Raw genomic sequence first — 22357 nt, forward strand, 5'->3', positions numbered from 1 at the left:
ATTGGCAAGATCAGGACCTCAAGAGGCTGCCTACTTAAGCACACTAACAATTTCTCAAATAAACAAACTCTACTCACTGCTGACTCATCGTCAGATGAGTCAGACTGTTCAAAACCACACATGAAGCTAATGAAAGAAGCCTGACTGGGGCAGGACTTACTGTACTCCTCCATGTTGAGCTCGTGCACGGCGTGGATGTCCGTCAGGGAGGCGATGCGCGCCTGGATCTTGGTTCGGCCCTCGCGTGTTGTCTTGTCGATGCGCTCGATCATCTGCTGCTGCCGGTCGATCCAGTAGAGGTGTTTCCCAAACACAGTCAGGCCCACTGGCTGCAGGATGTTGGAGTCCTCGATCACGATCCGATTGGCACCTGGAGGTGGGGAGGGGCCGCAGTGGAGCAGAGAGCGGGTGATTGGTCAGGACTGGTCAGGGGGTTGAGGTAAGCAACCTCCACGGGCCACTGGCTTACAGGCATGCGGGACGCAGACGGGAAGTGTCAAAGGACAAAAAGGACCAACCAAATGAGAAAGGATATAGGTTTGGACAAGCGAAAAAAGTGACTTGCAGTGTTTTGGCAGCAGAGAGCCTTTCGTATTACATTTTAATGTGTTACAGCAGAGGGGGATCTTTTTTTTTTTCTTTTTGCGTGATGAGCCTAATGACTAAAATGTGCCTGAAGCCGAGCCAGACCTCATGAAGAGGGCAGCAGCTCTCCTGCAGCTCTTTACAAGCAGTGAGAGCTTATGCATACACGGTCCAATTAAACTGACTGCAAAAGGACCCATTTCTTCAGCCAAACCACACTGAGCAAGAAGCCTGTGGTGAAGGTGAAACCCTTCAATAGCACTTTGTGACCATTCAAGATGATCCAAATGGACCAACGATCCTACCATCATTAAAATATGCACCTAGAATAAGCTGTGGCCACTGGCTGGGATCTGAGAAGCCCCTTTAATCTGTTTGCTGCCTTGTGTTTGTTGCATTGCTGGACAGAACAGAAACAGTGATGCTGTTCAGGTCTCAACTTTGTAACACTGGTCTTCCCGCCAGTGTCTATACAGGTGATGCGTGTGCACTGTCCAATGGCCATCAGCAAACATCAAAAACAGCAAACATCTTTCATGGTGTGCAATCAGCAATCAGCAAATATCATTACTCACCGGAGAGGTCGCTGCTCTCGATACGCCGCAAGTCCATGTCAGCCCAGAAGAGGCGGCCCAGCTCGTTGTCGACGGCCAGGGCGACGGGCTTGCCCAGGCCGCTGAAGAACAGCACCTCCCGCTCCGTGCCGTCCAGGGCGGCGCGCTCGATCTTGGGTGAGCGCTCCTGCAGGTTGGTGAAGTACATGTACCTGTGCAGGTGGACGGCACTGCTGTCAGACATTGAAGACCGAACCACCGGGCCATGGTCAGAGCGGCTGCGACACCTGCCGCTCGGCCTATCTGGGTGCAACACTATGTATTGAAAGCTTGAGGCAAACCTTTGAACTGTTCAAGGATCATAAGGCAAACATTATATGCACATGAATTCCAGAAAGAAATAGTATGCTTACTATGCTTACAAGAGTTATATTTTTAGGCCTTTAGGTCTACTTAGAGAACCATCTTAAAGAACGCAACCGTTTCAAGTACAATTCCAGGCAAATCCAGCACTTTCCTGTAAATGTTTCCTCTTTCTGCCCTTTCAGACCCATAACAGACATTATTTCAACAGAGAACCACAACACAACCTTAAATATACATTCTATCATCGGGCTAAAATAGCCAGCCCTGCAATTCCGGCCCAAAGTTATTTAGCGTAACTCACTCGAGAAAGCGAGATGGAGAGATTTATGCCCTTCTGTTACTAAATACAACCCCACATCCGAATGATTAAAAGCAACTTTCTAGCTCAAAGTCCTCCTGAACACAAGGAGCCTGAACCATTGTTCTCTCTGTGAGTAAAAAACAGGGGGTGGGTTGATGGTCGAGTTGGTTAAGAGACCCGAGATTGTGGGGTTATTTTCGACATGTAGCAAATCGCAGGGGTCCCTGACGCACTCACCCTCTCTCTGGGTTCACCACGATGGCCCGGGGCTTGTCGTGCTCTCCGCGGAGGACCACTCCGACCCGCGACCCGTCTGTGCGTGTGACGTTGATGACATTGGTGACCTCGCTGGTCCAGTAGATGAAGCGGCTGTAGATGTCAATGCTCAGGTCATACGGCTGCAAGCCCAGGCTGTGACCGGCCGCCGCGTTGGACACCACGGTCATGCTCTGATGGGGGGGAGGGGGTGTGACGAGGATGAGTGAGTATGAGACAACGTACTCTCGCCATTACACGATTAGGGGCCTGGTTCTGTCTGGGGGAGGATGTGGGGACACTTTAAAGCCTGGAAGGCTGGTGGTGGTGGATGGTTTGAGCGTGCCTACCTGGTTGCCATCCTCCTGGGCGCGGCGGATGACATTCTGCTTGGAGTCGATCCAGTAGAGCTGCTTGTCGAGCGGGTCGTAGTCGATGCCGCGCACGTTGCGCAGGCTGTGGATGGGCAGGATGATGTCCGGGCTCTGCTGCTCATCCATCACCATGCGGTTGATGGCCATCTTCTGGCTGAACAGCAGGAAGGAGGTGGGTGCTGATGGAGGCACGAGGACAGAGGTGGGGGAGAAAGGGTTAAAAAGGCACCTGGTAGGTTTGGAGCAGCTAGTCCCGATTGCGCGGTGGCCACAGGGTTAATGGGACTCGGACAGGCCTGACATGGTCAAGCGCTGTGAGATTGAGTCTCCGATCGCAAATTACACCCCAGCACAATGCTGACGGATGCCAGCTATGGGCGGGCTGTCAGCCATTCTGGCCGTAGCACTGCGGGAGCTGTGCAGCAGGGTGTTTTGTTAGCCACTTCTGGCTGCATGGAATGGAATCACAGATGACAGTAAATGCTAGTCTTAGTTTTGTCGCTGCAATAGCAGAAACCAGCTGAAGCTTAGCGGTCATGTTTTATTGAACAAGAGAACTGCTGAGTTTACGAGAGGCAAGGTTTGTTCTGGACCCAATTATCTAGGTGGACGATGGGAAGACTTCAGCTTAAATGCTGTTTTAAACGTGCAACAAAAAAAAAAAAAGTAAGAAAAAAGTACCACGGGTTCTGAAGGAAAGAAAAAGCTTTTGGTGAATATTGTCTTTCTCCATCTGGATTTATAGCATGGCTGTTTACATTCATACGTCTCTGTGGCAGCCTTTATGGTAAACACCCGCACGTGTGTGAGCAGCCACCCCTGGAGAGAGGCTCAGCGTGATGCTGGAGTGGTTTTGCTATGTTTGACGCAGTGTGGGAGCCGGCGGATGGGCGAGGGGTGGCCCGTGCCAAGCTTCGCTTCTTGGCGCTCGCCAGCTTGGCAGCGTCCCGGCTGACCGCGGGAGCTTTTAGAAAGGAAAGTGGCCAACCGCTGCCGGTCAGCGAAGCGTTTCGCCGCTGCCGCCGGGAAGAGGGCCTGGAGTGGCATGCCGCCCGCTGCCCGGCCTGCTCGCGGGGCTAGCGGGGCTAGCAGCCTGCGCGGCTCAGCTAGTCTGGGGCAGGAAGCCCAGAGGCAACGAGAACAGGGCGACGGGAATTCTCACAAGCCAAACTGTAGATCGCTTCAGTCTTCTTTGCTGTCGGCTGGGGGAAAAACAAGTTACTGACTGACTGCCAAACCACGCTTTCAAACATCTGATAGAGATCTTTAATGAATCCTCTCCATAAAACCGATGTATGCATGTCTGTATGCATGTGCGTGCGTGAGCGGCTCACCACTGCAGGTCTTGTTGTCGGAGTTGAGCGAGTAGTGGGCAGGGCAGCCGCACACGTAGCTGCTGATGGGCACGGCCAGGCAGAGGTGCGAGCAGTGGCCGTTGGTGGAGGCACAGGCGTTCCAGCCACCCTGCCGTGATGAGTGGAACACCAGGATGTCCATGACGTAGTCCAGGTGGCCCTGGATGAGCGTACGGTTCTGCCCGCTTGTCTTGTTGGCCCGCTCGATGCTGCGCTGGCTCCAGTCCGTCCAGTAGATATAGTCCTGGTACTGGGTGAGGCCGAACGGGTGAGGCAGGTCGTCGGCGATCACCTCTCGCTCCAGACCTGCAGACAAACAAAAACAAACATCGTTAATAAAACATCGACGCTGAAAAACACGCTCCCCTCATGGCCACTGCACCATTCAATGCAGTGACTGTCCTGAGATAACATGGGGCCTTTGTTAAGACCAGAGATTGAGGTGGGTATACGGACTTTGCACAGAAGTCCTGCTCTGTAGGAGTGCCGAGTGCCAGAGGCCCAGATCCAGGCCCAGACTCGCAGCATGTCAGTGCCAACAGCTTTACTTTCTGGGCTATTAAACTGCCCTTTGAAGCCCCACCCCCCTCCCTCCACCAGCTCCAGCAGCACAGCAGACCTAACTAATTGAGGACATATTGGCTTTATATAAACTAAAATCACTAAATGAAGCTCATATGAATGTGAGCATAGGACAAAAATGGAACTACACAGGCAAAAGGACCACATCCTTTTTTTTTTTTTTTTTAACATAATGTGTGATTAGATATTAACGGCTTCCATAACAAACGGAGACGTCAAAAATCGAGAACATGAGATTTTGTACATTGTGTACGAACTTTGATTTCAGCTGAAACAAATGCAATCTATTTAACAGATCTGCAGAAAGCATTTGATAGTGCTGACCACAGAAAAGGCCGTTACACAGGAATCAATGTGAGAGAGAGAGAGAGAATCTTGGAAAGAAAGACAGCCGGGCAATGTTGCAACGAGCAAGCGGGCGGGTGGTCACCAAGCATGTTGGAGGACTCGATGAGCGTGGTGTCCAGGTCGGTCCAGTAGAGGCGTCTCTCGGCGTAGTCGATGGTGAGGCCGTTGGCGCGGCCCACGTTGGGCACCAGTGTGATGCGGCCCGTGCCGTCCATGGCCGCTCGGTCGATCTTGGGCCTGCCACCCCACTCTGTCCAGTACATGAAACTGCAGGGGGACAAAGTGCGGGAGACATGGAGGGGTCATACTGTACGTTCTGGCTGTGATAAGAGCCCACATACACATGCGCGTGCACACACACGAACAGACCTAGAGCACTGAGAGCATTCAGCATGCACCACACCTGCCTCTTCTACCTCCTCAGACAGAGTGGTAATTGTGAGAAAGAAGACTCATGCAATACAATGACTGACAGGCCAGCGTGGCTGTAACATTTACAGCCCCTGCTGGATGAGGAACTGAGGTAATTCTTTCCTTGTGAGAGGCATTTTGCCTTTAATCCTTCAGCTCTAATTTTGGGGAATATTTTTAAGAGGCCTTGGTTGCCATTTAATAACCTGTGCACTGGTAAACCGATCATTATGCTCACTAGGAACAAAAGAGGGAGAACGACAAAGACGCTACATGCTGTCAAGACCTTCCAGTCCAGGCTCATTTAGAATGCCTATTGGAACCCAGACTGCAATTATCTGAAAACAATGAGCTTATAAACTCTTTAAACTTTTGGCTAAGAGAGCAGGGGAGGGAGAGAGAGAGAGAGAGAGAGGGAGAGGAGAGAGGGAGAGAGAGAGATGAGAGAAGTCCAGTCTTTCATACTGTCCAGCAATCAGTCAGGTGGGTGCATACACAGACGGCCCCTACCCTTCGGCCGGGTCCAGGGCCAGGGCTCGTGGGCTGTCCAGGTCTTTCCACACAAGGACCTGCCGGTGTTGCCCGTCCAGCTTCGCCACCTCGATCCGGTTGGTGCCTGTGTCTGCCCAGTACAGGTTCTTGCCCAGCCAGTCCACAGCCATGCCCTCGGGGTAGTCCAGGCCGAACTCCACCACGTGCTCCAACGCGCTGCCGTTCATGAACGCCCGGCTGATGGTCTGATGGTTGGGGTGGGGATAAAGTGAGACATGTTAATGAGGTATGTAAAGCCAGACCTGTTACCAAGTGCAAAGAGTCACGCTGCTTCGAGGGTGCGAGTGCCTTCGGAACGAGACGCAGTGGACTCATGCTCGTTTCCTGAAGAGTAAGGTCTTACAGGTGCACGATGATTAAGGCCAAAGAAGGCAAAAAAAAAAAAAAAAAAAAAAAAAAAAAGGGACGCTGCCCCTTTAAGGGTGAAACGCTCCTCTTCTGTAAAAAGGGGGAAGGCAGGCAAGGCCCAAGTTTAGTCTAAGGCACATGCAGGGACCCAGACACCTCATTAGAAGAATGAAAACAAAACCTCTGAGAAGGGAACTACCACTGCTGCTGGAAGATTCTAAGCAAGGTCATGCATTCTCACACACACACACACACACACACACACACACACACACACACACACACACACACACACACACACACACACACACACACACACACACTTCACCTTTTAAAACACTCAAAACATCATAACATTCACAGAACAGAGAGAGACCCAAATGCAGTCTGTTACTCACACTATTTGCACCATGTCTGAAATTGAATCATTTTTGCATCACTTTTAAGATGTCCTTAAACTCTCCCACACTCTCTAATGAGAGCAACGTCCAAATGTTTACTGCTTCTGTCTTTTATACTTCTACTAAACCACTAAATAATGGAAAAATCTACTTGTAAATAAAAAGAAAGGTAGACAATTGCTTTGGACGCCAAACCTCAACACTGCAATGTTAAAGCTCTCTCTAGGAGACCTGGAAAGGCTGCGCTAGAGATGGCAGGCTGAAACTCTTGTACACCCGCAAAGACGGCCAGGCAAGTGCTGGATACAGGTACAGTGTTTCTGTACCACCTGGTGTCTATGGCATCAGCCCAGCCAGCCCTACAGAAGCGGTAGGGTCCCAGCCAGCTCTACAGGAGTGGAGGGCATCTGTGCATCACTGAAGAGCCCGCTTCCAGCTCTTACCCAAACAGCTTGCCTGGCGGCTTTACCGTGGCACGGTAGCACACTGCACAATGTGGCAAGTAGACAGTAGAAAGAGAAAAAACACCATGCAAGACTCCCGGCAGGGGGAGGCGCTAGACAGGAATTCAGGAGAATGTGGCGCAGAGAGAGAGAGAGAGAGAGAGAGAGAGAGAGAGAGAGAGAGAGAGAGAGAGAGAGTGAGAGTGAGAGAGAGAGAGAGAGAGAGAGAGAGAGAGAGAGAGAGATTAACTCACTCTCACACAAAAAAAGAAACAGCAAGAGATGGGGAAAGAATAAGCCATCAATTATTTCCAAATAGGCATCTCCAGGGAACCCATTATTGAAGCACGCTTTGAGCAGGGAGCCAGCCAGTCAGGAGAAACAGGCAGGCTCCTTGCGCAATAGCGTCTTCCCCCTCCTCCTTCTCACCTTCAGTGTGATGTCGGTCCAGTAGATGCGGTTGTCGGTGACATCGAAGTCGAGCGCGGACGCCTCCTTGACGCCAGTGAGCGGGATGGCCACGTTGTTGTTGTTGGTCTCCAGGGAGATACGGCGGATGTCCGTGTGGCGGGAGAAGAGCAGGAAGGCCTCAGGCACGATGCAGGTGCTCATGTCGCCAATGAGCTCCAGGCCGATAGGGCAGGCGCACGCCACACCCTGCGGCTTGTACAGGCACAGGTGGCTGCAGCCGCCGTTACCCTCGGCGCACGGGTTAGTGCCTGGGGTGGGGGTGGGGGAGATTATTATTAATGGGTACTCAGCTCCGCAAGGTCCGTGTCCTCGGGAAAGACATCTTCAAAACTCCTTCCACACATGAGACTAGCTGGTCGTCTCTGTTTAAACGTTAGCTGGGCATGCCCTGCCGACAATTCCCAGGATGATGGGCCACTCACCAAAAGCCTTTTGGACGTAGGTGGCCTTCAGACCCATGAGGTCTGGCAGCTGGTCGATGATGACCTCCCTGTCGGCCGTGCGCTTGTGCACACGCTCAATGCTGCGCCTCTGCCAGTCTGTCCAGTAGATGTACTCGCCCAGCAGGGTGAAGCCAAAGATGTGAGGAAGCTTGTCCTCCACCAAGATCCGCCGGACCGAGCCATCCATATTCATCACCTTGGGGGGGACGGGGAGGGGGAGAGAGAGAGATTAAAAGCACTGTAATCATCACTGATATTTTTACACCATATAGCAGTGCCCCAGCTAAAGTGTAACTGAGAAGGGTGGAGTCTGACAGAGCGAGCCACTCCAAAAATGAACACACTAAAAACAGACTTTCTATTATAGCCCGCAATGTGGCTGCTGTGCTGCATGTGGTAAAGTGCTCTGAACCGTTCCACCTGGTGCTCAGGTGATGAGCTGAAGACGAGCTCATGAGATGCTCATGAGGTGAAAACTCGGGAGTTCTGAGCTGACTCGTGGTCACCGGTCGCGTCTTCTATATGGCTTTGATCTTCGATCTTCAATGGGGGCTGACCTGCAAGTCTGAGCATGAGTTTACTCTCTATTCACTACCTCTGATGCTTCTCTGATCCTTAATTTATCACACGCTTCCTCATTGCAATTTGTCTAAAACCCTTCCAGTCTATGGTGGTAAACGCCCAACACCTGATTCTGGACTGGAACTCTCCTTGAATGGGTGAACAGTCGTCATAGTAGAGCTCTTGGCCTGACCTGGCAATCATAGTGGGACAAACCAGGGTAAGGGTTAGCGTAAGCGCATATGCCTGGAACATTGCCTCTCCTCCAGCAAGTGTGCGTGCGCGTGTGTATACTGTGGAGGAGGGGTGCGATTAAGTTAATGACCATGAGGCCTAGACACACAGGGATGCTGGTCTTCGTCACTCTAATTAGCTCAAGCTTTTTGGTCAACCTTTGTTCTGCCAATCCAAACACACTGCCATTAAAACGCCCCCTGTGATAGCTGCTAGTTTTGTATGATCACTTGACTTACACAGCTGATTGTGTTTTGATGCTTATACAAATATGAACAACTCTGAATGTAGGAGCTGATTTTCTTGTGCTGCTCCAAGAGCTAGTTGGTTAATTTAGCAGAATCTATCCAGTTAAGTTGCGAGCTTTTAAACCTAGGGAATCATGGACGCTACGCTGGGCACACTGGGAAGCTACAGTCTAGATGTTTTGGTTTCTTTTGATGGTGGTTTACATATGCAGAAATGTTGGTTTTAAAGCTTGTCGTTGGTGCTGTCCATGGCGCTCTCACTGGGAGTGCTCCAACCTTTCACTCTGAAACTGTGCAAAGTTGTCTAATACACTCCATGGTTGCAGTATAGTTGCCCGCATCCTTAAATCACTGTCTCCACCCACCACACCATCCACACTAGCCTCATGTTTATGACCCTCAAAACCCCTAGACCTAGCAGAGGGTCATCTTTAGTCAGAGGTTGCTTTGCTATTTGCACTGTTGTCCAAGAGCCACACTAGCCAGAGTGATTTTGTATGATTTGCAGTTTTGTGCAGCAGAAGTATGCCTTTTGACAATCTCAGACTTGATCAGCTATAGGTATGTAAGAAAGATGATCTACTCACAACGGCTCTTCTCTTCAGTTTTCCGGTAACAAGGCAATTGTTAAATAATGAAAAAGTGTAGTGGCAGGTATTCTGGTGGAACTTGGCCTCTTCTGTGGACAGCACTACACTGGAGGTTCAGTACCAGAAGTTGTTGGCTCCAGGTGGAAGAGAATGTGAAGACTGAGTATACCGGTCCAGTTTTACCCGAGGCTAAGGTAACACGACCTCTGCATGACCCGCCGTCACTGAGCTCTGCCGACTCCTGGGATGAGGCTCATTAAAAAGTGTTATTGGCACAAGTTCAAATGGAGGCCCAAGAGAAGGCACACGATTGGCAAGCAAACTCTGAGATGAAAAATCCCCAGCCGGAAAATGGAACTGGAAGTGGGAAGGGAAGCCCGCCTGTGAGAGATGGAATTGGTGGAGAAGGTTGTCGCTGCAGTTCCACAAGCGCTGACACGATTTGGCCCTTCCCAGACACCTTTGGAAAAGGTTTCCTGTATTTTGCCCAACTCTAGTAGTGTGGCTCGACCTACTATTCTAGCTGCTTTTGCTGAGTAAAAATGTTTAATTTGTTTCCTCCGTTTAGAGAAACTGGACCCCTAATATGGAACAACATTACAATAAATCATCAACTATGTCTCTGTGAAAACTGCCATCTTAAAAAGCATACGAGTTAGTACCACAAGCATACAAACAGAAGTTTAGAGCACCAGTCCCCCTCACAAACATTTGTAAAATTTGTTTTTGAGAAAAGCATGCTCTTTGATAAGTGGTGTAATGGTAGATACATTTACCGCTTTGAAACCCTGCATGAGTTGGTGCTAATGGAGGAGCCTAAATACAGCTTACCAGAGACGATGTACATACAGTAAGAGAAAAATGTCTTCGTGCGCACTAGAAGCACTGCTGGGAGGTGAAACTGGTCTCACACAAGATTAGATATAAAGTACCAAGTGAAACTGGTAAAATGTCAGGAAAGAGCAATACATGACAAACATGGGTGTGACCTAATCAGGTATAGAGTGCATTCAGACCTAGCTTTAGGTGAGCTTAAACCTGGCATATGTTCAGCTTTACTGGTAAAGGTGGTTCAGGTTATATAGCTGGAGGAAGTGTGTTGCCTGTTTTAGAAGAGACTGAGAAGCCACTTTTATCTGTGTCTGAGATGTTTTTGCAGTGTGGGTAGCCAGCAGAGTTCAGAAGAAGGAATTTAGACGGGGATTGAATTGTCTTCACTATAAATTCTGACTCTAATGAAGCTGAAAATGTAGTACTAGATGTCCTGAATAGTTTAAGCAAGTAGATGTAAATTCTGATGCTCAAGACTGGGAAGATAAAATCTAATTTGGTGGTAAAGTGAATGTGTGTCATCTGCTCAGGAAGTAGATCCCACTTTGGAAGGTTGCTTTGTGTCTCTTGTGGAGGTGGGGGGGGGGGGGGTGAGGTGAACTTAAACCTGGCATATGTTCAGCTTTACTGGTAATGGTGGTTCAGGTTATATAGCTGGAGGAAGTGTTGCCTGTTTTAGAAGAGACTGAGAAGCCACTTTTATCTGTGTCTGAGATGTTTTTGCAGTGTGGGTAGCCACCAGAGTTCAGAAGAAGGAATTTAGACGGGGATTGAATTGTCTTGACTATAAATTCTGACTCTAATGAAGCTGAAAATGTAGTACTAGATGTCCTGAATAGATTTTAAGCAAGTAGATGTAAATTCTGATGCTCAAGACTGGGAAGATAAAATCTAATTTGGTGGTAAAGTGAATGTGTGTCATCTGCTCAGGAAGTAGATCCCACTTTGGAAGGTTGCTTTGTGTCTCTTGTGGAGGTGTGGGGGGGTGAGGTGAGCTTAAACCTGGCATATGTTCAGCTTTACTGGTAATGGTGGTTCAGGTTATATAGCTGGAGGAAGTGTTGCCTGTTTTAGAAGAGACTGAGAAGCCACTTTTATCTGTGTCTGAGATGTTTTTGCAGTGTGGGTAGCCACCAGAGTTCAGAAGAAGGAATTTAGACGGGGATTGAATTGTCTTGACTATAAATTCTGACTCTAATGAAGCTGAAAATGTAGTACTAGATGTCCTGAATAGATTTTAAGCAAGTAGATGTAAATTCTGATGCTCAAGACTGGGAAGATAAAATCTAATTTGGTGGTAAAGTGAATGTGTGTCTTCTGCTCAGGAAGTAGATCCCACTTTGGAAGGTTGCTTTGTGTCTCTTGTGGAGGTGGGGGGGGGGGGAGGACAGACAAGCAAACAGGATATTACTTAAGACGATGGACTTCTAATGTGTAGATTGTACTGGTTATAACCAGGTTGTAGTACCTAGCCCATAGCATGAGACTGTTTTAGACAAGACTGCTTTAGATGGTCAGGTCATTTAGGTGTGACAAAGACCTGTGTACTCCAACACCTCTTTTAGCCCAGTCTCAAGAAAGATTTGTTTCCATTCCTGTAGTCTATGAACCATTTGAGAGAGCATTGGTACCAGATCATGGGGCCCACTGTCAAAATCCAAAGTCAGGTAAGTAGTTTCTGTAAGGGTCATGCGTGCCACCACCAGACTGCTAGAGGCAATTCCACCGATGAAAATAACCACTCCTGTACTTAAGGCTTTGACCAGCCACCAGCATGTTTGGTTCACCCATAGTAACAAACAGACTTTCTAAAATCTTCTCACAAGCAATGAATGCTTTGAGGGTAAACCGTGTACTGTCTAGCCCATACCATACAGAATCTCGGCATACGCTAGAAAGACTCCACAGATCTCTTAAGTCCATGTTTTGAAAACATGGGATGAAGGAGTACCTTTGACATTATCTGAAGTATGCAAGGCAGTACAAGAACTTCTTGGTTTTAGTCCAGCAGATTTTAGCCCAGTACGGTTTGAGGACCTTTGAGAGTTTTAAGAGTGATCGCCAAAGGCCAAAAGTAACCACATTTAAGATTATGTCAGTACATTTAGAGAGCAGTTACATCATGCATACGAGTTGGCTCCCCCTTATGTGATTCGTACACCAGATCACAAGAGACAGACCAGGCTGTGTCACAACATCAAAGTGTACAATATCATCAGGCATAATACAAACGCTCTATCAGAAGCTCCATCAGTCAAGGGGACCTGCCACTTTAGCAGGTCCTGGTTGCTAATAAAATGAGCAAAACGCTTCATAATCAGATTACTTCTAAGGTCACAGCTATGCTTCGTTTCTCTTTTGCAAGAGCAGTTTTCCTCTCTGCTGGCTGCATATGCTGTGAGAAAATTCGAACTGCCAATCATTTTGCACAGGCCACGGCTTGGATTTACAGACGAGAAAATGAAACTACAAACTGGCACCTTAGTAGCCAAAGTAGGACAAAACTAGAAAGTAGCATAATCTGTACATTACAATTTCGTTTTCTCTATGATTTACACAAACACATACAGCCACATGCAGATGAACACACGCACACACGCGAGAAAGAGCGAGCGAGAGAGTGAGAGCACACAAGTATAAAATGGAGTTTCCATCCTTAGTACGATGGCCTCAGCCAAAAGGTCTCCAACGGTTTGGGAGTTGTGACCGCAGTGTGGTGTGGGTTGCAGATTCTGGGGCTATTCTAAACAGCGCAGACCGCAGCTGGAGTACAGGCCGCAATCGCAACCAGATGTGAGACACAGCCGCAAAATCACCGCCTCACTGAGGAGAGCCAAGCTGCTGCTCCAACGACCCTACACACAACGTACGCACGTATGCATGCTCGCACACAGGGCTCCCTCTCTCTCGGACGACAGTAACCCCGGAGGTGCTGGCTGGGAGTAAGTGGCCTGCAGGAGGAAGGCCCGCCCTCAAAAGCGGAGGCGAGGCTTCTCTGTGCCAGTGGGCACGCCCGCACCGTGCTCCAATGCCACAACGAGAGTGCCGCTAAACCAGACCTGCTCTGAGGTCTGCTGGTTTCGGAAAACAAGTCCAGAATTACAGATCTGGACATTGCCGGGCTCGCTGGCTCTGGAGCCGCAGACTCGGAGCACAAGTGGCTCCGATCATTGGATGCGGCCAAACAAAGCTTGTTTTGAAACCTGGAGCGTTTTAATTTGTAAACAGGGAAGCAAAAAAGGGGTCAAGGTGGTCCAGCAGGGTCTTATTTCATACCTGTTTTGGCAAGTGTTCAATTCCTGTACTGTGCATATGTGCAACTGAAAGAATTGTCTAATGTGTAACAAAAATCTGGCTGGATGTAGACCCCAAATCACTGTAGAAACGGGAGCTGACGTGTAGTTCACGTCCCCGATCCGTAGCGGCTCTCCCTGGTCTGACTGGTGGGCCTCGAGAATCAAACCCACAGCAGAGGGAGGGAGGGGGGTGGCGGTGGGGGGGCGAGGGAGCGTAAGCGGAAACCGATCACTGCTGTGTTTGTTTAGACTGGCACGCGGTAGCTGGAATGGAGTGGCATTGTGGCCTGAGTTTTCCTTATTCCAGGCTCTGGGGCGAGATTCGGGAAAGGCTGGGGTGTGGAACTGGAGGCGGCATGGCCATTTTTCATGTGGGAGAGGAGAGAGGGGGCGAGAGGATGGCCTGTGAGACGAGCGCTCCTAAAAACCTCACCGGCAAACAGCAGGGATCCCCGAGGGGAGGCTTAGTGATGGAAGCTCTGAGCACAGTCGCGAGTATCTAGTACACTGATCACGACGAGCTCATGTGCAATAACGAGCCTCTGAAGAAGCAGAAAGCACAGTGACTCGTTTGGCCAGGCACACACAAAGAATGGGACTTTTCGAATCAAACCAAACATTCATTCAATATACGTTGTCCTTATTTGGAAACTGAACCAGATAGTTCTCGATTCTTGGAAAATTCCAGGCCGTCCTGTTCAAACCCTCAAGAGTGGCAACGTCTTTAATGCTGATCGCTGGCAACCCTGCTCGCATGCATGTGCATGGGGATAATGGTTCCTGGAAGCTGCACTAGGCGAGCTGAAGGTGAAGCTGGGTGCTGTTATTGCGGTGACGAAGCAGCCAGCATGGGGGAGAACTGCTGCAGACTGCACAAAGGCCCCCTGCAGCACACAATCATTCTCCCTCTCATGTACACACACACACAGACAAACATAAATGCATATGCACACACAAAGACCTGCATACAGACATAAATGCATGCATGCTCACACATATACGTGCAAGTATTTACTTACACACACACACAATCTGCCCAGACCAACTGGACCAACCGTGTGGTCCGACCACCCCCTGAGCTCATTTAAATGAGACCCACTGATGCTAGGGAGGCGAGGGAGAAGGAATGAGGGAGGAAGGGAGCAAGCAGGAGAAGTGCAGCTGCAGCAGCGCCAACGCCAACATAGCACCACGTGGCATTTACTGCAACGACAGCAGCAGCAACAGCAAGAGCAGCCCGCGCCTACGGTCAGCCTCTGACGCAGCGCTGCGTCACATCTCGTTGGCTGGGGAGTGAAGAGCACTGCTCGTGGTATGAGCACCAGGCTAACCCCAGGGATTTCCTCTCTGGTGCCAGTTCTACTGCTTTTCAGACATAATGTAAACATGGTCAGGAGTGTGACAAGCGTGCTCGAGTAATTAGCTGCAGTGTGTGGGTGCAGGAGTGCAAGTTCAGCATGTTGCTAAGGGCTACAGTTGGTTACATCTGGTTCCAGCACGAATTTAAATCACATTGCAAATACTGACATTTCACACCCCCACCCCCCACCCCCATGCCTTACCTCTATCTTGTCGGTCTTGGCGTCACCCCAGTAGAGCTTCCTCTCGTCGTAGTCGAGCGCCAGGCCGTTGGGCCAGCCAAGAGAGGTGTTCACCATCACCACACGCTCCGTGCCGTCCAGTGCTGCACGCTCGATCTTCGGTGTCTCGCCCCAGTCGGTCCAGTACATGTACCTGGGGGAGGGGAGTGAGAACTGGTGAGATTAGTTGGGACAGTGGTTATGTACAAGCCTCCATGAAGATTTGACAGAAGTGGAAGTGTAGGCACAGCTGTGAGCAACTGAACTCCAGTTCCTGCCCACTGCTATGACATGGATGTTAAATAATCTGCAATTAAATTAATCCACATGTAGTACAGGGGATACCATTCATTGGAAAGATTATATTCTTGTAAATGAAATAATACTGATCTAAAATGTAGAAGAAGCTAAAATTTGAACCACGAGAAGGGGTGTGCGCAGCTCAGTGGTGATGTCACCCTATAACCCTTTGCCTGCAGCAACAGCCAGACCTGCAGTGAGAATGATGTAATCAGTTGCCAACAGTCTATAACACTATAAAATGACATATAACCAGGCGATTGAGCAAGAATGCCACTTGAAGTTGAGTATATGCCACACACACACACACAGCTCTGTCCAGCTAGCCATCATGACCTGAGGCACTCTGTAGCCATGGAGACTGTTGCTTGGCAACAGGAGGGGGGGGGAGAGAGGCCAGCAGTTTACAAATGATGACCTCACTTCCTCAAAAACATATGGGTCATAAACCTAGTATCAGCATGGTTTTACAGCTGGGAGTAAATGCATTCAGGCACATCGCCAACCACAGACTACAGATGAAACTATGAAAGTTATTAAATTGTCCAAAATCACAAAGTTTATCATATGGGTAGTTTTTTGTTATTGTTTCAAATTGCTGAAAATGTTCAAAAGGTAATATAGCATCATTACAGAATAATTTTAATTACTATTAATACTGCTATTCTCTTTCTTTGTCTCACACACACAGTCCATCTTCTGGTGTTGCATCTACAGTGCATATGAAATGACTCCAAGCAATACAGATGAGCCTTGAGAAGACCATGATGGTAAGCGCAACCCAACAACTGACAAATACAAAGGAGTAGTGTTTCTCCTGTTCAAACACTTACAAGCAATTTGATGACCATTGGATTTTAAACAAACAATACAATTGGTTGGGTAACTAAACTATGCGATGTGTTATTGTGTGCAATAGGCCAATAAGAGTCTGGTGACCCACGGTGATGTGGAGATGATGTGAAAGAAAGCAGGTCAAAGCAGTTATTGCCATTAGCATTATTATTAGAGCTTTTACGATTATTGTTGTTAAATACCCACATCAACAAGGTGACTGGCTAGCCTACTTCCATTCTGCTCATTGACATGAATTAGCGTACAACAGCAATGTCACCTATAAAAGTCCTAGCAGACTTTCTCAGGCCCTAAAATGAAGTGAACATGTGTGTGTTTGCATGCAAAATTTAAGCTACATGATCCATGCCTCCCATGCATGGCTCCAGGTACGTAAATTAGCTGGCAAGGAAGGCATGACTTTCTGAATGTGGATGCTAAGTATGGTGTTGTTCATCACAAGTCAAGCGCAGAGGGAAGAGTTGAGTCTGCTTGTACATGTTTTCTAAATGTTTTGGTATAATCGGCTAATTTGTAGGTCGTTTCAGAATATCAGTGTTTTCCGATGTTCCCCCTGACAGTAAAGTAGGTCAAATGCCTCAGGACTTTGTAAGAGATCAACTTTTTTGCTCGACTTCAGCTGAATGTCTAAACGGTGTTTTGTTTCAATAATACGCAAAAACAAATATACACAGACTTCATTATAAATGGGTGTAAAGCTAGCGCTGAAGGTGAGGTACAAAAAGTGCCGGCTCCACTACACCACTGACAACGTAACAAAGCATAGTGATTTTACAAGAGTAAGGAACAAGCTATTAGAAAGTTAGACAGTGACATTTTCCCCCATTCCGAAGTCTCGTGACCACACTTCCAGCTTAGCCCTTAGAAAGCTGAAACTTCTCTGGAGTGCTGTCATTTCATTTCGCCATGTTTTCACTGACACAAAGCCGGACAGTATACAATGCGAGTTTTTCAAAGTACCATAACCAACCACGGTTTTAATGATCTTTAAAATCTGAACCAGTAATACAAACTGTCAAGAAGTTTACCATGGTTTACAGTGAAACCCTACAACATCGCCAACCTACAAAATTCAGCACTTCAATGCAACGCAAAGACGTGATTTTAGGGGAATACGTGACACATTTTATCCATTAATAGAATTTCTGCTGGATTCTCCAAGCTAACATCCAGCAGTAAACAAGGCTGTTCCTGTTCCTGGGGGACGGAAGTCAGCAGTTGTAGTGACTAGAAAATTGTAACACTTATGAAAGGCGCAGCACGTAAAACCATTGGGAACAACAAAAACAAACAAAACAAATAAGACTTTGCAAAGAAGACGAGAAGCAACCCACCCTGCAACAGGGTCCAGGACGATGGCTCTCGGCTCGTCCAAGTCTTCGGAGATCAAGATCTTCCTCATGGTGCCGTTGAGGCGCGTCACCTCGATGCGGTCCGTGCCTGTGTCCGTCCAATAGAGGTTGCGGGCCACCCAGTCCACAGCGATGCCGTCCGGGTGGTTCACTTGGGAGGTGACCACGAACTGGGCGTCGCTGCCGTCAAGGCGAGAGCGGCGGATGGCCTGTACCTCGTCATCCGTCCAGTACACGTGGCCGTCTACGGGGTCGTAGTCGATGGCGATGGCATGGCGGATGTCGTCGGCGTGCAGCACGATGTCAGTGAAGTCGGGCATGTCCAGTGAGATGCGCCGCAGGTCCGTGCGCCGCGCTAAAAGGAGGAGCTGTGTGGGACCTGTGAGGAGAGTGCGAGAGAGATGGGTTGAGGGGGTCTACCAGGGAACCATGCAGGTCCAATCATATCTCTTTAGGTAAATGTGTACGCAAGCTGCTATTGTTATTGGGCTATACAATATAGAAGACAATGTGTGATGCTCTTGTTTGATTGGGGAATTGAAGGGTACAGTGTAATGAACCACCGACTCCTATAATCTTAAATACAGACTAAGGAAAATCAAGGCAACCTATGGAAAGTGCCTTAAGCATCCACCTCTTGTAATCCTTGTCGGCAATCCACTGAAAGACACTGCACTGTTGCAAGTGGGTGGTGTTATTTAACATCCTGATTTATGCCTTTCAGGCTTTCTGAGTGACCACGAGGGTGCAAAGGAACTATGGAATCCTGGCGGTCGGTCACAACACATGGTCCTGATCCTGTTCGAGCAGAGGAGTCATGGCTTTAATGGCACTTGAACCATTCGTAGCAAGAGGAAAAACAAACACTGGTGGTGTGCCAGGGCCGGCTTTGTGGCTCCCAGGTGTGCCAACAGGAAATGAGGCTGTAATGTTTTAATGGAGCTGCTCTTTAAAAGCCTGCTAGAGTAGCATAACTCAAACTGGTGAATGCACAACGCAGACAGCATCCTCGAAAAACCACGTATCCTGAACGCTTCCTTAAAACCAGGCAGCCTCGGATATCCTCTTATACCAAATGCCTGACTCGCACTCTGTGCTTGTGGAGAGAAACACAGGGACAATGAACAGGACAGAGGGAGACACAGTAGGCTCACAGGCAGAAAAAGGCGACTCGGGGTTCAGCTAGGGACAATATGGAGATATCAAACAGTCTCGAGGGAGCTGGTGAAGTAGCCCAATGAGTGTAACCCTGCTCTGCGAAAGGCAGCGGAGAGAGGGGTAGGTGGTGGGGGGGTTGGGAGTGGGGAGAGGCAGAATGCTGTCGGGCCGGATAAAGGGGCGCCGGTGAAAGGCGGCATTGTGATGGGCCGATCCACTGCTTCACAAAGCCCTGCTTGCCCCTCTGCTGACTGGGGGAAATGAGGCAGAAAAACAAATGGTGAGCGAGCGAGCGAGCGAGAATATAAAGGGACAAAATAACCATGATTATGAGATACATAAGCTCTCTCAACGAGCTACGTTGCTATAGTGACTACAGGTCAGCTCCTTCCTGCACCTTCAACTGCAGAGACAGACACACAGACAGACAGACAGACAGACAGACAGACAGACAGACAGACAGACAGACACACAGACAGACAGACACACAGACAGACAGACAGACACACAGACACACAGACACACAGACAGACAGACAGACACACAGACACACAGACAGACACACACAGACACACACACAGACAGACACAGACACACAGACACAGACACACAGACACAGACACACAGACACAGACACACAGACAGAGAGAGAACTTTGACGAGGGAAAAAAAGTGGCGTCTCAGTGCAACAAACTGTAGTACTGGGGTATGCTTCAGTATCATATGGGCTATAGAAGAACCACAAATACACAGCAAGTGGATGAGAGGTGGCAGGCAGGATTCTAGCTATTGGCTCTCTGTGGTGAGGAGGATCCAACCTCAGCCTCCTGCCCCCACTGCTCCAGCTGGAGATCTCCAGCACAGGAATAGGCTTGGCCAGCGGACTCCTGCTACAAAAACACTTCAGGCTAGAGTGGAAGACAGAACTCGTAAGGGAACAAAAACTCTTGGCATCCTCAGGAGATGGAACCAAGGTCTCGTCTCACTTGTGTGTGGAGGGCAAAAGGAGGCTCAGCACCACGTGTGCATCTAAAGGCCTGGGGAGTTGGTTGCTAGAGAACAACGCAGCATTTTCCATTTTGTCAACTCACTGGTGCGTTTTAGGACTTTTTCTTCAGGTGCCATATCGTGGACAATATTGCTGAGGGCCAAGTGTGCGTGCGTCTATGCCTCACCGTTTCGGCAGGTCCGGTTGTCCTCCAGCAGCTGCACGCCGGTGGGACAGGCGCACTGGTAGTAGGGCTTCACCGGAGACAGCAGGCACAGGTGTGAGCAGCCGCCATTCTTCAGGGAGCAGGGGCTTGGTGTGGCTGAGAGAGAGGTGTACAAGGTGAGGAGGTCAGCTGCTGCTACGGCGATGTGTCAGGGGGGTTGTGGGACGTGACTGCGGAGGCAAGCTCAGACCAGGCTTAGCAGCGAAGGAACGTTCACGTGCAACCTTGATGGTGTCTCCATTACACACAGACAGGCAGCATGCATGCCTGAGAGTGAGTGTGTGGGAATGTGAGAGAGAGTGCGCGCGTGCGTGCGCAGAGAGAGAGAGAGAGAGAGAAGGTGAGAAAGTGAGTTTGAGCTGTGAGTGACAGAGACAAGAAAGGTCAAAGACAGTAAGATGTGGGTGAGTGAGTACAAGTTTTTTTTGGGGGGGGGGGAGACGGAGTAGAGAAAGCACGAGCGAGATAAAGCGAGACTAATGAGAGAGAGAGAGAAAGAAGAATAACAGAGTGAGCGAGAAGCACTGCTCTCACTGGCACTATGGCCGAGTCCCAGGCTTTTCTCTCTGCCATGAGAAATTCTCCACATTCAGTGGGAACAGGGGCCCCATTGTGAGGCCTGGTGGAAAGGTGACTGTGCTGTAATCATTTCTGCAGAGTAGTATTACCCAACGGGGCCATTGTGCATTGTTTCGGGGAGAAGGCTCTAATAAACAGGACCCAGGGGAGCAGGAGCTCTCTGGTCTGTTCCAAAGCATGCCACGCCAAGTCAACCTGGCCCCTGCTACGGAAACTGTGCGTGAGGTGTGCAACGCCCTGCGGTGTGGCTCACGGTGGAAGGCCTCAGCCCTTGTTGGAGCAGCGCATTGGGGGGGGATTTGACAGCTCTGGGCGTGCAGCTACGCATGCTGGGTGAATGGACGAGGGCAGAAGTGTGGGGCTTACTGCTGGGCTGCCTCTTCTGGCTAAAGACGTGAATGTCCATGGGCGAGAAGATGTTGGAGTGGACCTCCCGCCGGTCTTCACCCGTCTGCTTCTGGCACGCGTGGACGGAGTGCGTGTTCCAGTCCGTCCAGAAGAGCGTGTCCTCGTACAGCGTCAGGGCGAATGGGTGGGGCAGGGAGCCCTTTACCACCACCTCTCTGAGCAGGGAGAAACAAACAAACAAACACAAACACACACACACACACACACACACACACACACGAGCAAACAAAGGTGCATCAATACTGCAATACCCAGGCCCCCTGGACATGCTGAGGTAGCACGTGCTAAAGGGGTGGGATTGCCTACAAGGAGAACATAACCGGGAACATCCAGGTACTTTCACTGAAGCCCAAGTTGTAACGAACTCCCACTGGCGGTCTGGACAGCCAGCGAGTCCCTCGCTTCAAACGCAGACTGCAGACTCAATCTCTTTGAAAAGCACTTGAATTTAACAATCATGCACTTGTAAGATATGCACTTGTTACATTTGCACTTGAACTGTTGGTCTGATCTAATAATGGCATTAGAACTGTCTTGCATTATGCATTTTCTAAGTCGTTCTGGATAGGAGTGTGCGCCATAAATGTAACGTAAAGGGATTTGACAGGTCGCAGGCTTGCTTAAATTACACAGGCATCATAGAGAGGACACAGCTGTGGAAAAACCGGCCGACTTCAACGGCCATGAAAGAGAACACATCTCTACTGCCTGGCTGGGATGGACAGGTGAACAATGAATGACACAGATCTCGAGCTTTAGTCAAACCTGGAGCTCTGGTAATTATGCTTGCACAACTCTGCAAATGGCCAGAAAGCAGAACGCACCCAAGGTGGTGGGTAGCGTGTAGTGGAGGGAGGGGGTGTGGCTTACCTTCCCGTGCCATCCAGGTTGGAGCGGTGAATGAAATTGTACTTGGCGTCGGCCCAGTACAGCTTCTGCTGGCTGTAGTCCAGGGTGAGCCCATTGGGCCAGTAGATGTCCGTGTCGATGATTATTGCGCGATTCGTGCCATCCATGCCTGCCCTCTCGATCTTGGGGATCTCGCCCCAGTCCGTCCAGTACATGTAACTATGGTAAGAAAGAAAGGACAAATTAACAAAAGGAAAAAGAAAGAAGTGCAGGGCGGGGGAAAAAACAAACAAAAAACCAAAAAACAAAAACAACTTATTCTTTGTGATGGCCCAGAGTGCACCTGCCTCCCAGCACAGCATGGGCAGTTATTATTCTCGTACCCGCCGGTCCGTGTGCCCCCCTGCTCGGTCACCTCACGCAATCCTGTACGCCTTCTCTGTGTTCAGCCAACACGCCCCGCTCAGCATGGGCCCCTTTCACTCTTAGCCGTGGTTTCTGACCGCGGCCTGC

At 49.4% G+C, this 22357-nt stretch overlaps 1 protein-coding gene across 1 annotated transcript in view; it reads right to left on the bottom strand.

Moving 5' to 3' along the window:
- lrp6 (low density lipoprotein receptor-related protein 6) overlaps positions 1 to 22357 on the bottom strand; it is a 47563-nt gene that overhangs the window by 7336 nt on the left and 17870 nt on the right. Inside the window, exons 3-16 of the mRNA XM_027024261.2 lie at positions 21866 to 22063; positions 20954 to 21150; positions 19970 to 20104; positions 17619 to 18015; positions 15112 to 15283; positions 7769 to 7985; positions 7305 to 7594; positions 5642 to 5868; positions 4803 to 4987; positions 3770 to 4096; positions 2412 to 2614; positions 2044 to 2255; positions 1161 to 1351; positions 161 to 370 (exon numbers count right to left, since the gene is read on the bottom strand). Of these exons, the coding sequence (XP_026880062.2) occupies positions 161 to 370; positions 1161 to 1351; positions 2044 to 2255; positions 2412 to 2614; positions 3770 to 4096; positions 4803 to 4987; positions 5642 to 5868; positions 7305 to 7594; positions 7769 to 7985; positions 15112 to 15283; positions 17619 to 18015; positions 19970 to 20104; positions 20954 to 21150; positions 21866 to 22063 (3161 nt within the window). The remainder of the gene's footprint in view (positions 1 to 160; positions 371 to 1160; positions 1352 to 2043; positions 2256 to 2411; positions 2615 to 3769; positions 4097 to 4802; positions 4988 to 5641; positions 5869 to 7304; positions 7595 to 7768; positions 7986 to 15111; positions 15284 to 17618; positions 18016 to 19969; positions 20105 to 20953; positions 21151 to 21865; positions 22064 to 22357) is intronic.

Source organism: Electrophorus electricus, chromosome 2 (genome assembly GCF_013358815.1).
Source record: "Electrophorus electricus isolate fEleEle1 chromosome 2, fEleEle1.pri, whole genome shotgun sequence".
NCBI classification, from domain to species: Eukaryota; Metazoa; Chordata; class Actinopteri; order Gymnotiformes; family Gymnotidae; genus Electrophorus; species Electrophorus electricus.